At 46.5% G+C, this 14981-nt stretch overlaps 1 protein-coding gene across 3 annotated transcripts in view; it reads left to right on the top strand.

Moving 5' to 3' along the window:
- schip1 (schwannomin interacting protein 1) overlaps positions 1 to 14981 on the top strand; it is a 200675-nt gene that overhangs the window by 48473 nt on the left and 137221 nt on the right. For all 3 annotated transcript variants that reach the window (XM_076036228.1, XM_076036227.1, XM_076036226.1), the window contains exons 6-8: positions 11369 to 11433; positions 11654 to 11725; positions 12376 to 12517. In XM_076036228.1, coding sequence (XP_075892343.1) covers positions 11369 to 11433; positions 11654 to 11725; positions 12376 to 12517 — 279 coding nt within the window. The remainder of the gene's footprint in view (positions 1 to 11368; positions 11434 to 11653; positions 11726 to 12375; positions 12518 to 14981) is intronic.

Raw genomic sequence — 14981 nt, 5'->3', positions numbered from 1 at the left:
CGAACATTTGCTTCTCTTCCGTCAAAGGGCGAAAAAAATCAATGGGATTTCTCAGAGAAATTCAACCCTTTGCCGTCTTGCGCTGGGGACGTTGGACACGTCTCTCCTCTCACATTCCCCGCGTTTGTATGTAACAGTGCAACTTCTAATGACGCAAGCCCGTGGACTCTGAAGGTCACATGAGACGTGTCCAAGTCAAGAGTCGGAAAACAGTAGAACCTCAAGGTTTCTCCGAGATAATAGCGAGAGGGGCGCAGTGTCCTGGAGAGCGAGGAGAACAAAATGCGGAGAGGATACGGGAGGAAATAATTGGTTGGCTGGATAATAGAGGGACGGGAGCTTTGGCTTTCTCTTTGAACTCAAGAGGTGACATCTTGTTGGAAAAAAATGTGTTGTTTTTTTTTCACCTTTTACCCACTGTCTTTGTTTGCTTCCATATGTCCTCTGTTACTTTTCCCGGCAAATGCCAGAAGAATCTTGTGCGTGTGTGTGTGTCTCTGTGTGTCTTTGTGTGCATGCCTTTCCCCCCACCACTGTTACCACTGCTCTCCTCCAAAGATGAATCCAGTCACAGCGTGAGCTGAGGGGCTGGATAGCAGAGAGACAATCTTACTATTAAATCTATACCTGCTGCCGGCTATTAATAGCCCAGTCAGGCGCAGTGCTCTCATTATTACTAAACAGGGTTGGAGGCATGCGACTCATGAGCTCCCATCATGTATTCTGCCTCCAGCAAAAGATGCACGGCGTGTTTCGCGCCAACGTTTCACACGTACACACACACACACACACACGAGTGTCTAATACTGAAGGTCGAGTGCCTGCTTTATACAAGAAGGAAAAAAGGGAAGTAATTGGTGGATATAAAAGATTGGGGACGTTTAAATGACACTCCATGGTCAACTTTGGAAAGTTTTAGCTTATCCCATGCTATGCAAATGCCATGTGATAAATGTCCTGGAAAGAGTTGCCCACTCTACCCACTTTTATCATCACTTTTTGTTGTTTTGTTATTAATTCCTCTCCTATTGAAAGTCTCCAGTTGTTTGCAAAATGCAATGACTCATCTTGATTTCAAATCCTCGGCCCTCAAATGAGCAAAAGTGTTCTTGTTAAAAATAACTTGTTTATTTTAGGGACAGAGTTGCCAGGAGGGCAGCAATGAAAGGAAAAGAGCTGTCGTTAGATAACATCATTCAGTGCATTCACATCCACACTGACAGTCTATTAATATCCCTCATGGGACTGTGGTCCTATTATGGACTGATTACTGATGTTGTTTTGTTTTTCTTTCTTCAGTTTAGCATTTTCTGTTAAGGTCGCTGAGGATTTGCCAGTGTTGTTCAGGTTATATAATTCTTTGGATGTGCAAACAGAGGTGATCTCCCAGTTTGGGGTCATGCAACACCATCACTGCTCTCGTCTCCAGTTAGGCAATCAATGAGGCTACGTGAAGCGCAGCTATCTCGCAGGACGGACACAGAGTTAAAACAACCAGGAAGTCAGGAATGGCTGTTTGAGTGAAGTTGAGAAACATATCGTTAGCCTAACAGCATAGTTGAGTCATATTTGAACGTTTTCAGAAAACAAGAAAATACACATTTTTTTAGCAAGCAAATTGGTAAAGTTGGGCAGATATCACAATTTGGCCAAAAAATGACTTAGACAATTATGCTATTAGGCTAACGATATTAGCCTCCTCATCCTTTCAGACACATCTGTGTGTCTGCATGTACTAAAGGCCTGCTGAAATGTCCCTAAAAGCCCAGGTATCGCAAACCACACGATTCAACAGTTATTTTTCCACCACAGCTGTCAATGCTAACAGCCTCGTCTCACAGGTCACGTGAGCTTGAATGTTGAGCGTTAATTCGGCAAACCTGTTTCCGTTAAACATTTTGGGCACTGGCTGTGATTGGAAAAAAAAAATCAGACCACCTCCAGCGAGCCTAACTACTAACTTTATCCCGAAGCTGAGAAACTTGATTTAAATTAAACTGTTTCCACCGATTTTCTCTATTCCTTTAAATACACATTAGACTCGAGATGAGACAGATTCTTCAAGCAAACCTTCAGGCTCATGTTCGCCTGGCCTGCGGCTCTGCTCTTGGGACTTTTTTTCAGTCCAATTTAAACCGCGGGCTTCTGATAGATTTTAGTATATTAAAAAAAAAAAAAAAAAAAAAAAACGCCCTTAGATCCTGGGATTTATCCGAGTGGTTCAGACCAAACATAACGAGAGCGAGAGAGGAGAGGAGAACGGCTCCTCTCCTCCAGCTCCCGCTGTCGTGCCTGTGTGCTGGTGGGTGTGTCGGACAGGCGGAATGGCTTGTTTATGGGCAGATTAATTGCTTTTATGGCCCCGTTTCTCCCCGTGAATGGTGCCGGCGGGTTTTAATGAACAGCCTCTCCTGCCAACCCGCAGCGCCACCGGTGCCGCTGCCGCCGCCGCTGCTGCTTTTCAGAGCGTAGCTGCGCCTTAGTTAGAAGCCCGCCACGGCTACGCCCAGAGCTCAGCGCACGGCCCGGCGCGACGCGGGCTGGCGGTTCCGCCCGAGGCCGTCAGCGCCGATGGGGGGCAGGGGGGACACGGGGCGGCGGCGGCGGCTTCGGCTTACTGGACCGTGACTTTAATCATTTCCCACCGAGCTGAGCCGAGCTGAAGTGAGGTGAGCCAGCCTCTATCCGGCACCGAGTCATCGGCGCAGCGGATTTTCAGCGGATGAGATGAGACGATGGCTTTTCAGGGAGGCGGGCAGGAGCCTTTCGCTAAGGAGGTTAAACGAATTAAAAAGGTGGTTGGCTCCCTCCACAAAGCAGCTTATATGGATCAATTAAAGATCAGGCACATTGTCCCCGCTCCGTAGTTTGGTCTGCCCTTGTCTTTTCACTTCATCACCTCTAATTACGCCTTTGCCGTTTTGAAACCCTCCAGGTCTCTCCTCCTCTCTCAGACTCATTAATCGGCTCCACAATTTATTTGTCATCATTAAAACCCGATATAAAAAAAAAAAAAGAGTCACAGCTCTAATACGAAACCAAGTCTCAGTGCGTGCGTGCGTGCATGTGTGCCTTCTGCATATGTAAATAATTTAGGCCACATCGCAGGAGAGACCGCACTGTTATACAGCGTATTGATGATGTATTGTCACACCAAGAGCACTAAGAGCACTTCCTCTCATGTGGCATCGCCTTTATGCAACGGTTCCACCGACTTCACTGTTACTTAGTTGACAGCAATATGAAAGAGAAGTATGACTCCGTCGTTATTTAATTGTCGACTTGCTTCGGCTGGTACAAACGATTTCCTTCGGACCGAGAAAACGGATTTATTACAAGCAGAGCTGTGACAAAAGACATAAATCATTTTTTCATTCCTTGTCAATCAGACTTCTTGTCTCAGTTGTCACTTTTCCCTTCCTGCTAACAAATAACGTTTTGTTGGACCTCCCAACAAAACGTCGGTAGCAGACAAACGCAATGTGACCTTGACGGTTCCCAGAGGGCGAAACAAACACCTGGCTGAGGGTGTTGCATGTGACATCACAGTGGGCTGATTTTTTTTAGCATGTTATTTTGTTTTGTTTTGTTTTGTTTTCCAGAAGTCGACCAAGCAGGAAGTTCAGTTCGTTGGCTAAAGATGTATGTTGCAGTAGAAAAATTGGCAAAGTGGATTTGCATAATATGGGGTCGTTAACTTTAATGTTGCCGTGAAAACTGAGTTAAACCAACTTAGACTGAGCTTCCTCCGCTAACGAATTCAAAAACTAGCCCCCTAAATATAGACGGGGCTCAAACACAGGAGCAAGATGTTTGTTTATTTGCAAAATAAAAGTCACGGCCTTCTATCTCACCTTCCGACGGGGAGCCCCAGGGATTGTGTATTCCTCAGCATGCACTGTACTTTTATGGCTTTTTCCACGTCTGTTTTTACAGTCTTATTAAGCAACAATGCTGATCCAGTGAAACAGGCTTTATAGTTGCGGTTATAGCTCGCATTTACCTCCAGATCTTTGCACAGATATTGCTCTCCGTCGTTAGCACCTGCTCGGCTGCCGAGCAAGATAGGCGGTATTGAGTGCCGCTGTAAAAAAAAGGGGGGGGCTGTGTTTTTGTTCCGGCATGTTAACGGCCGACTTTACACCTTCTGATTACGGCCCACCGGGGGGGGGGGGGGGGGCCAGCAGCGCTGACTGCACAGGAACGTGCTGCAGGCGAATAGGACAGGGGGAGGTTTTAATCCGAGTCCGGGCTGCCAACGCCTTTGCGGTGGCAATCAAAAGTTCTGTTGGCGTGATGCAATTTCTCCCCTGATTTCAAATGACTGGTGATGGAGAATTTGTTCGCTTCCCTGTCTCTCTGCTTTTTTGATCCGTGTAACAAATATGTCATCATGTTCTTTCGTGTCCCAGATTTTTCTTGAGAATGACAATCCCTTATCTCTTATTTTGAATTCTGGGCTACTTAATGAGTCTAATGGGTCTGTTTTGGTTGCATTTTGGGGTATTGGGAAAGAGTGATCAAAATACTAATTCCGATTTCGATTACCTTGTCGTGACTTAGTTATGCGATAAAATAAAAATATACAAACGAATAGACATTGGCCACCACTGACCTCACACGGCAACTCTTTTCCCATAATGCATGGCAGCATCGCCGGTAGCAGCAGCAGCAGCAGCAGCAGAATCAACTGTGAATGAGGATAATACTGTGCCATTAAAACACATTTCCACCCTGAGTTCTGGCAGTGGACTGCGCTTGCTGCTATGCCATCCACTTTGGATGCAAAGAAGGTGGAATTTCCATCCTGGCCCTTTGAAAGACATGACCGGAGAGCCCGGGGCGTCCTCTTGAAGACACGGCAGAGACCAATCGGGTGCGAGCTGGAGTGGCATGTGAACAAAATGTCCGCCAGCGAGCACACAGCGTCTCAAGAGGATTTCTAAACTGTGCGTTGCTCAATGTGTTTCCAGCTCGTAACCTCTTACATTGCTTTGAGCACTGTGCACTAATTATTCCAACCACTGACTTAATTGGCTTTAATTGGCTCTTTGCTTTACATTAAGACAGGGGGGGGTGGCGAGCACTTTGATGATCTTCTTCCCATTCCCTACGTTCGGCCACCAGGCGGCTTCTCTGTCACGCTCTGCTCAAACTGTCACGGAGACGCAGCGTCTCTGTAAAAGTTTCTCCGGGCCTTTTTTTTATTTTTTTTTTTTTTATGAAGCTATTGTAGGCGCTTACCCCCCTTAATGTGTCTCACACCGTGCGTGATTGTCTTGAGGTCTTCACTGCCTCCTCGGTTTCCTCTGTGTCAGTATGCAGCACGAGTCCAATCTGTCCCCGACACCATCAGTCATTAACTGAGGCCCCCCAGAGCAGAAAAGAGGATTCTGTGTGAGGGACAGAGAGAGCGACTGCCATGCACAGTCACTCAGGAGCGACATTGCCTGGGTCTGGACACTGAATCCTAATGGACACTGGCCTCAAATATATATATATATATATATATATATATATATATATATATATATATATATATATATGTATATATATATATATATAAAAAGAGCCACACATACACACGCACACATAAACACAAACCGATCAAGGTGCCATGAGACGCGGCGTCTTCCCAGGGACCGCCGCAGATAACGGCGCCTGTCCTCGGGCCGCTATCACTCCCACACACAAACACGGCGGGCAGCCAGAGCGCATGAGGAGCTGAGAGGTGATGTGGGCCGGCTGGCTGAGGCCAAAAGACCCCGGGGATGTTCGGTGTGTGTGTGTGTGTGTGTGTGTGTGTGTGTGTGTGTGTGTGTGTGTGTGTGTGTGTGTGTGTGTGTGTGTGTGTGTGTGTGTGTTTGATTGTTGTGCCCCTATGTGCAAAATCCAAACAGTGGTGGAGGTCTTTGTAAATGCCAGATGGCGTGTTGGCGTTTTGAAGGAGCGGCCATGAGCGCGGGAGCAGCTTGTGACAGCTTTTTGGCCGGAGGTTGGGGAAGCAGCGAGTCTCAAGGTGAAAGTCACCTGGTCCCCTGTGCCAGCAAGAAGCCACCGTTAGACATCAGAGGTCTTTTTTTTCCCCTCGGCAAAACCGTTAAAAGACTGCGAGTTTGGCCGGGGTTGCTCGGACGCCGACTCCAAAATCTCGCTCGTCCATCTTGCCAAACCTCCGGCGGAGAACGTTTTCAGTGAGTTTGAGATTCCAGAAGCAATCGGTTTCCCTTTTAGCGCTGATCAAATAATGAGGACAGCAGCAGTCAGCTGCCCCAGAAGAAGCTGGGTATGAAATTGCCTGGCTGCTGCTAAAAGAGATTCGCTGATGTTGCGGGAGTGCCAGTTTTCTGGGGTCTGGATGTCGGGAACTGCAAAAAAAAAAATTTCTCCAGTCGCCCTGCGAATTCACCGCACCACATCTCTCACCTTTACTAATTCCCTTTTTCAGATGGAAGCATTAAATAAACTCAAAGGGTATAAGAAGTGTTAGCTATTGAAACATTTTATCATGGTCACATCTTGCAATTTTTGTATTTTCTCTGCACTTTTACTGGAAGTGTGGCTGTGACACATCAAACACACCACACCCTCACATCAAGTAGAGCTGTGGACATAGTTGATAAAGAGCTGAAACCATCTGGTTTACATTGGACTTTGCAAAAGCCAGTGTTCTTCTGCTGCACACAATTGTACGTTTTGACTTTGTTAATCCTGCTTTTTCCCAATCGAATTCTATAGTTGCTCTGTTTCAAACTAAACAGACTTATCTCGTCAATCACAGACCCGCGTGGTCCAGGCTATAATTGAGTTCAGCCAGAAACCAAACCGAGCTGGCCAGAGTTTCATAGTGCTGACAGAGTGTCAGCTCCCAACTCTAAAGATCAGGGGAGAAATAACATAGTGTAGTCGCCAGCTTTGAGAGACGAAACCAGCCAAAAGTGCAGTTAAAAGCAGCCCAATATCAGAACTGTGTACAGATGCTGGAAATTCTTAGAAAATTCCAACACAGCATTGCTAGATTAACAGCAAACCGATAATCATATGCAGGTATATTTGATCAGAAATCAAATATCGCTGCATTGGCGCCATCGGCTATTGTGCAATCCCCAGTTTCAACACCACCCATCGCTAACATTTAAATTGTAAACCATCAAAATCTTTGAAACATAAAAATAATTCTTTGGACAGGTGAGCGACTGTGAGTGTGATAGCATTTCTGTGTCTGTGTGTCACTGCCGGGTGTGTGTTCACCTAGCCCTGATAAAATATGGCTGTGAGTATATAGTATAATTCAAAGTATGGGCTTTTATAATGAATTTTATTCATACAGTCTGCATGCAAAGTAGGTCTGCCTGAGCCCAACCTTTAGCAACACTGCCCAAGTACAAGGAAAACCTGCAGACCTGGCAACCCAGGGCAGAGAAATTGAAAAAAAAAAAAGAAGGAAATCAGTGAGTGGAGCTCTGGAGTTGAGAGTCGAGTGAAGCCGCGAGTTTCAGACTGGCTCTTCAGATTTGTGCACGTGTCTCCTCTCTTTGTCTGTCACCCTGTCCCCTGACCTGAGTTAAAGGGGCATTTAGGGGTGCAGGAGAGCTTTTTAAATCATGTGTGTGAGTGTTGGTATGGAAGTCTGGATCCCGCTGAAGGTGCACGAGGCAGATTTACACCCCATGACCAGGAGAGATGAAGGCCATTTCCCAGGCAGCCCATTTTCCCTTCCCTGTGTTCCCCCCCCCCACCCCTCTGCTCAGGCAGTGCTGGCGCCGGTCCAGTTTAATTTCTCCAGAGCCCACAGGCTTGTTCTTTCACCTTCGGATCCCTCCGTCTCACCGCCGAGGAAGAAGCGCCTTTCATATTTTCTGCCTCTTTAAGTCCCTCGCTGCCTTTCAATCAGTTCACTTTCTGCCTCCCTGCAGAAGAGCTGCATCTTTGTCTTGGCCCCGCCTTTTTATGCCCTCCTCCCCCCCTGCAGTTGTGAGATGAAATCTTCCAGAGCGCCACCTCGTCTCGGCCTCTCCTGCCTCCTCTGTCCCCACTGGTGTCAGCTGTTCCTCACAGGAGAAAAAAAATTGCTTTTGGTTCTTTGCTTGTTGTGTTTTGGTTTATTTTGTTCTGGACCCTTTGGAGATATCTGTCTGTCTGTCTGTCTGTCAGTCCAAAATCCAGGTCAGCTCGAGTCAGCCCTGATGGGCCCATTATCGTGACGCTTTGGTCCAAGTGGTGCAGCCGCGAAAGTAATGACAACAAAGAGGCCGTAAAAATTGTGAAAACAATACAAATCAGCAATCAGCGTGTGTATGTGTGTGTGTGTGTGTGTGTGTGTGTGTGTGGCTGTCGACCTGATCTTCCCGTCCGGCTCGCATCCTTTGAGCAGTTATTGCTCAGCTGCTCTCAATGGGTTCCTCCTCATGGAGGGGAAGGATCAGTTGATCTCCGAAGGTTAACGGACAGGAGATTGATGGGAGAAGTGGAGATGGAGACGGTGCCGAGGGGGTTAATAACGTCAGAGTGCACCTGCTGTGTTGGGCTGTCAGCGGCTCTATTTCCTCTGTTGTTGTACAGTGAACTGTAGGTTCAAGGTCTTCTATACATTAGCATCGCTCTCCTCATCCCGGCATCCTTTTCTCTCTGCGCTGCCTGATTCGGCCATAAATCCTGCAACACACGTGTTTACACACAGACACACACACACACACACACCAATCAATACAAGCCTGCCTGGCACTACCAAACCCTAAAATGACTATAGATTTTCTGCTGACTGTGTCACTAAATTATGCAAACCTCTGGTTTATAGAGCAGCACTTTTTTTTTTTTTTTTTTTTTTTTTTTTTTTTTTAGGGATTCCTACTTCAGATATATTATATGGTGTTCCACTGGGACAGTGAACGGTGGAAGATGATGCTCCCGGGCAGAGTAAGGCATTTATCTGACTTTGGTTGTGTGCGAAGTAATCCCAAAATGTGTGAAGCCAGAGATTGCGAAATCAATGTGTTAAGACGGCCCTAAACGTCCTGCTGAAGTCAGGGCTTTCCTCTAAGTGAAAGATGATGCGCTTGTTACTTTATTGTCGCAACACACTGACGCACAAATACGTCATCCCAATAAAACTTTAACGTGAATGGATGAATGAAAAAAATCAAAGAAATGATCATGAGAAGCTAATAGTCGGACCGAGACCGTTGCTGTTGAATCCTGCTCACGCTGACATGCGTTTACTTTTAAGTCGCCTTGAATTATAATCAAGGGAAATCGTATCTGTCTTCATCTGTAGCCTGAAGTCATTTCCAAAACATGCAGTTCTGGCAGTTTGCTCTTTGTGATGTCACAGAGGGTAGATTGCCCAAACTGAATCCTCTCCATGGTCTGTGACAACGACCCCGGCCATGTGTTTTTACCACCCAGTGAGTCGTCCCCCACAGTGGCCTTGTTATTGTCCCCTTACAAACACGTGCAAGGTTCGTTAGCATTTGATTTAGTGCGACGCTGCAACGTAGCATTTTAGCCAGGAGGCTGTAAACACAGGGATAAATATGCAATTTTCTGTAAACCCATGCAGTTTCAGGTTTTGGACAAACAGTTGTGCAGAGATTCTCCGCTTGTAAAAAAAAAGATACAGATCTGGAAAAAGAAAGGTTCAATTTGAAAAGGCTATATATATATATTTTTGAAAAATGCTTTTTTTTTTTTTTTAAAGGATAAATCGTTTTGATTTATCCTTTAAAAAAAAGTGCTGTTTATCACAGCATGTACCCAGCACTCTAAACTTTCCAAGTGGAGCTACAAACAAGGTTATTCAGAAGGTTACACACACAATACTAAACATCGGTCTTTTCCTCGATCCACCCAAGTATATTTTGTGATTCATCGTATCAGCTCAAGGCCTTTTTTCTCTATTCAAGCCAATTTTTCCATGCAAGTGACTGAAGTCTTCCCCACTATTTTGCACAATTAGCTGTTTTCCATCTTTTCTATTTACAAAGTCCCCGTTTATTCTTCAAAAACTAACAGTATCATCGAGAGGGGGTTTCATCCATGTTGTTTACATCGCATCTTAATTAGTGGTGGCACTGATCATCTCATAGGAAGAAAAAAAATCCCAGATAGATCTATATCTAGATTCCACGATTCTGTTTTATTCCCTCTCCCCTATGTTTTTCTTTTTCTTTTCATTAGTCTGCCAGCAGACAGAATAAGATGAGAAACAGCCTCCCGGAGAAAGCATTGATCACTAGTCAAAGTCCTTGATTTTATCTAATGAGCTGCTTGTTCCTTGTTGGGGAAGAATAATGGGAAAACAACTCGGACTGCCGCAGTGAAAACTGGACTCAACGGCAGTGGAGAGCAAAGTAGATTTGTTTCAACGGGACAAGATGCTGCTGTGTGTCTGGACGGCACCGTGGGCTTTGGCTTAAATTCAACCAGACACTCTTTCAATTAGATTCACACCCATGTGCTCATTTACATTTCAAAAGAATACATTTTGGACCCCCTTTATGGTGCTGGTGCTATGTATACATATATGTATATATATATATATATATATATATATATATATATATATATATATATATATATATATATATATAAATATATATATACATATAGCCTTATGATGAATATTGAACATAAGTAAGCACTGCAGTGCAGCCTTTCTCTTCCAGAGGTAGTGCATCAAGTGATATATTTCTTTTCAGAGGCCAGCCTTCCTTCTAATAGGTGCAATATATTCCTTCCTGCGCTTTTCATTACACAGTAATGGAGAAATCGGACAAAATGTCAGATGTGCACGACGGGGTTCTGCAGGATCCTCGGTAAACACACGGTAAAGTCGGCGCCGGCTGCAGCCGCTGCGGCATCCCGATGTGACCCTCTTGGCTCATTGCAAAGAACTGCTCCACTTAAACTTTGTTGCTCCCAGTAATTGAATTAGTCTGCTCAATTATGTGGAGGCAGGCCCGTCCTCATTACGCAGCACTATTACAGCTGGAGCACGGAGCTGAGGGGAGGAGCGGGGCTCGCACTCATTTTAGTGCACGAGTAAAAGTTTCATGGCTGCAGCCTCTGCCACGTCTGCCAGGCCTGAGCAAAAAAAATAAATCTGCACTTCATCAATCACGTCCTGAGCTTTCTCAGGGAGTGAGCCGTCTCCTGTTGATGCAGTTGGGACACGTGCTGAATCTCTGTTGCAGCGTTGCCGAGGCGCTAGCTACATCAGCACAACGATCTGACCCGACTCGTCTTGGTTAGGTCAGGTCTGATCCATCTTTCGTTTGCTCACGGCGAAAGTCCAATCCTGCTGTTAAAGGATCTTCCTGTTTCTGCACAAACTTTCTTCTCACCTCAGCATCTTCCTCTGCTCCCGCAGGAGCAGCTGAAGGACCGCCAGAGTGGCTTCGACCAGGTCAGCGATGGAGATTTCCAGCTGCAGAGGTAGTTTGTCGTCGTTGTTGTTGTTGTTTTAATACACACAACTGCACACAAACAGCAAAATTATGAGCCTCTTTTTTGGGGGCAGGTGGTTCAGAATGTCTGTTCTCCCAAAATGACAAAAATGATTGACTGTGTGTGTTTGTTTGTGTGTGTGTGTGTGTGTGTGTGTGTGTGTGTGTGTGTGTGTGTGTGTGTGTGTGTGTCCTCTCTCACACTTCAGCAGTCACCTGACCACGGACCTGGATAACAACATCAATATGATTGTGGCTCCTGATGAGACCAAGGTGTTGATGTAAGTGTGTTTTCTATCCAAAGAGAAAAACTCAAACATATATTTACAATATACATAAAAACGAAATGTTTGCCAGTTTTTAAGTACATTCTCCGTGTCAGTACATTTGATCTGTATATGCATTGATTATAAAGTGATGGAATACATTTAAAACTCTGGTGGTGTTCTATTTCTACGTAGGTTTCATAGGTAAACCCACAACAGAGGTTACAATTGAAAATGCTCAAACGTTTCTTCAGTCGTATGAGTTGCAAATATCAGTGAAACACCAGATCACAGAATGAGTCGTACGCAAAATGTTTAAGCGACACTTTGTCGTTTTTATACCTTCCATCAATTCTTTAAAAATCAACTTTATGAATAACTGAGTTGTATCATGGAGCCCCCTTCCATTATCACAGCGCTCCCTGGTGGCCCCGTATCAGAATACGTTAACTTGTTCGGGTGGACGCCTGATCCTGCGGGATTGTGCTGGGCAGGCAGCCAAAGTTAAATACTCTCCCCGGCCAGCAGAGTGCGCTGTTTCAGTGTGTCGCTTACAGTTTCACCCCCCCCCCCCCCCCCCCCCCCCCCTAAATTTTGAATGCGCATCAAATTTCACCAAGTCCTGTTTTTTTTTTTTTTTTTTTTGCGCCCTCTCCCAAACGCAGCATCCAGCGGGCATGGCGCGACTTCCTCCAGAGGCAGGAAGTGGAGAAACGGAGCCCCTCCCCGCCCTCCCTCTCCTCCTCGTCCTGCGACAAGATGAGCATGTCGATCAGCATGACGACCCTGTCCGACGGCAGCACCCCGGTAAGTCTCGTCCGGCCTCTGACGGGTTTCCTCACGGAGTCGAGCTGAGACGGAAACCGTCCGCTGACTGACGGCGTCCTGCTTTGATGGCGCCCTTGGCGCGCTGGCAGTGATCCCATCCCCGGCCAGGAGGTGGCATCGTCGCTTGGTTCCGCAGAGTCGCAATCATCAGGGCTCCCTCGCGAGGCGGAGAGCAAACATCCGAAGGTCCCGCGTGACGCCGACATGCAGCCGCGGCGCTCTGAGAATTGAAATCGGCGATAACGGCCCTGTCTCATTCAGAACATCCTCCCTTCATTCAAGCAGACCAAACTAAATCCCGGGGATTTTCTCTGCTGCGTCCGTGCCGGTCATTACAATTCCGCGCCGCCGTCCCGCTGAATAGCAAGTGCACGTGTACACTCGGCTGCTAATCCCCGAGCCAGGAGTCAACAGGCAGGTTAAATCTAAGAGACGGCCGGGAGAGTTTGCACTTAGGCGGCGCTTGTCCACTTGATTGCTACAGAGAAAAGGCTGTTTTGTTTTTTTTCCCTGCCAAAGAAGACTGTTTGATTTGGATTCTTGTGGGAGGGAAAAAGCAGGGTCGCGCGAGGTGGGAGCAGAGAGAAAATGCTTACACGTATAACACACTGAGTATTGGTGTATCTGTTTGAGGCCCTTTGGGACAGCAGAGAAATGCTTAGCTCAGTTACTCTGAGCGTCCGACAAATGGAGGGAGATCATTGCCTGGAGAATGTGCGTGCGTGCGCGCGCGCGCGTGTTTTCTCCACATGCGTTCCTCAGGTCGACAGGCAGCGAGGATGCAAAGCAGATGCTGAATGTGCTGATACTGTACATCTGCCGCGGTGGGGATGGGGGCCCAGCTGCTGCCTCCAGTCCATGGCGGCCGTCCAGACAATAGCTGCTGTCTTGGCTGCGTTTTCTGCCAGACTCGTCTCGGTGCTGGTTTCTCACGACCTTAAAAGCTCCAATGTTTGGCAAACTTTGATTTACCATTGTTAAAAAAAAAAAGTAGCATATTGCTGCAGCCTTCTAATAAAATCTCAAATAAGAGGGTGAAAAAAATGCATTTAAAATGGGGCCTTTAAATGAATATATCGTTGGTTGGTTTCTCCTGTGCCCATGTGCTGCACGCCTCTCCATCCTCAAACACAACCATGCACACAGACACACTATACACATACAGTAAAGCAGTCGGCGCCTCTCTGAGCTGATTGAATTTGTAGCCTTCGGGCCTTTAACGTCCGTCACATGTAGTTGCTTTATGTTTTCTCCTGTTGTTGTCCAGCCTTACGAGTGCGATGTCAGGAGCTGCGCGCGACAGGTGGCGCCGGCGGCGCGCAGCTGTTTTTCGGCGTGAACGATCTCTGGTCGCGCTGACCCGGTGCCACGGCGCCGTCTCGGAGGAGGGCGGCCCAGGAAATCTGTCTTTATGAAGTCCTCGGCAACGGCACCTCTGAGTGGCGCTGGAGTTATAGCTTTCATTAAAGCGTAAACCGACAAAACTCTGGCTTTTACGCCCCGAAATGAATCAGCTGTCTACATTTTTATTGTTTCATAACAGTGCGCGACCTCTCGCCGCCCACCGTCCTCACCTCCGACCGCCTGTGTCGTGCGCGCGTACACGCGCACAGCAGTGCCGCCTTCATTTTCACACTGTCCAGATGATAGATGTGTTTTTACAAGCAGACATCAATCAACGCTGTTTGAGGACAAGCTATTTTTTTCAGTGTCTCTTTTTGCCATTGAATTAACTAAAAACAAATTCTGAAACACTCATAAAAAAAAATTGACCTTTAATATTTCCCTTTTTTCTTCTCTTCCCATCTGTTTATATTGATAAAATTCCTCTATCTTGGAATATCCGATCTCGACCAGGTGGATGTAGTAGTGACTTGTGACCACTAGGGGGCGGTGTTGTATCGCAGAGTTTGAGGATTTCTTTTCGGCGGTTTGCAGGTAATGACACCGCCGATCAGATCGCATCAGATTTTGTGACCTGTTAAGAGGCGGCTGGGATGCCGTCTTGCTTCTTTTCATTCGCTGCGTACTTTATTATTATTTTATTTTTTTGCCCTCTCCTACTGCCAGTCTCAGCCGTCTCTCTATCTTGTTTGATTCTACTTTCGAGCATTTCCTCTAACACTTGTTCCTCAACCAATCGCAAGCACTCAACCTGCCTCATCAGGTCTTGCCTGCTGCGAGAGCTTTTTAAGGTAGACAACTGAGATTGAAAAAAAAAAAAAAAAAGGTCAGTCAAAGGTTTTGGGGCTCATTCAAAGCCTTTGAGAAGCTATGAGACACTCTGCAGGGTTTGCGGTGACAACTCAGGTCTTCAGGTTAATTTCCAGGCCTGCACGGAATTGCGTTGACATAGTTCCCACATCCCGCAATGCATCAAGCGAATAACCGGGCCGGCCCCCGCTGCCTGGTCTGTCTAAGCATTTAACCCCTCGCTTGCACC

This window comes from Nelusetta ayraudi, unplaced genomic scaffold (assembly GCF_046127955.1).
Source record: "Nelusetta ayraudi isolate G7.1 ecotype Tasmania unplaced genomic scaffold, CSIRO-AGI_Nayr_v1 ptg000048l, whole genome shotgun sequence".
Taxonomy (NCBI): domain Eukaryota; kingdom Metazoa; phylum Chordata; class Actinopteri; order Tetraodontiformes; family Monacanthidae; genus Nelusetta; species Nelusetta ayraudi.
This window is presented reverse-complemented; position numbering and strand designations above follow the sequence as displayed.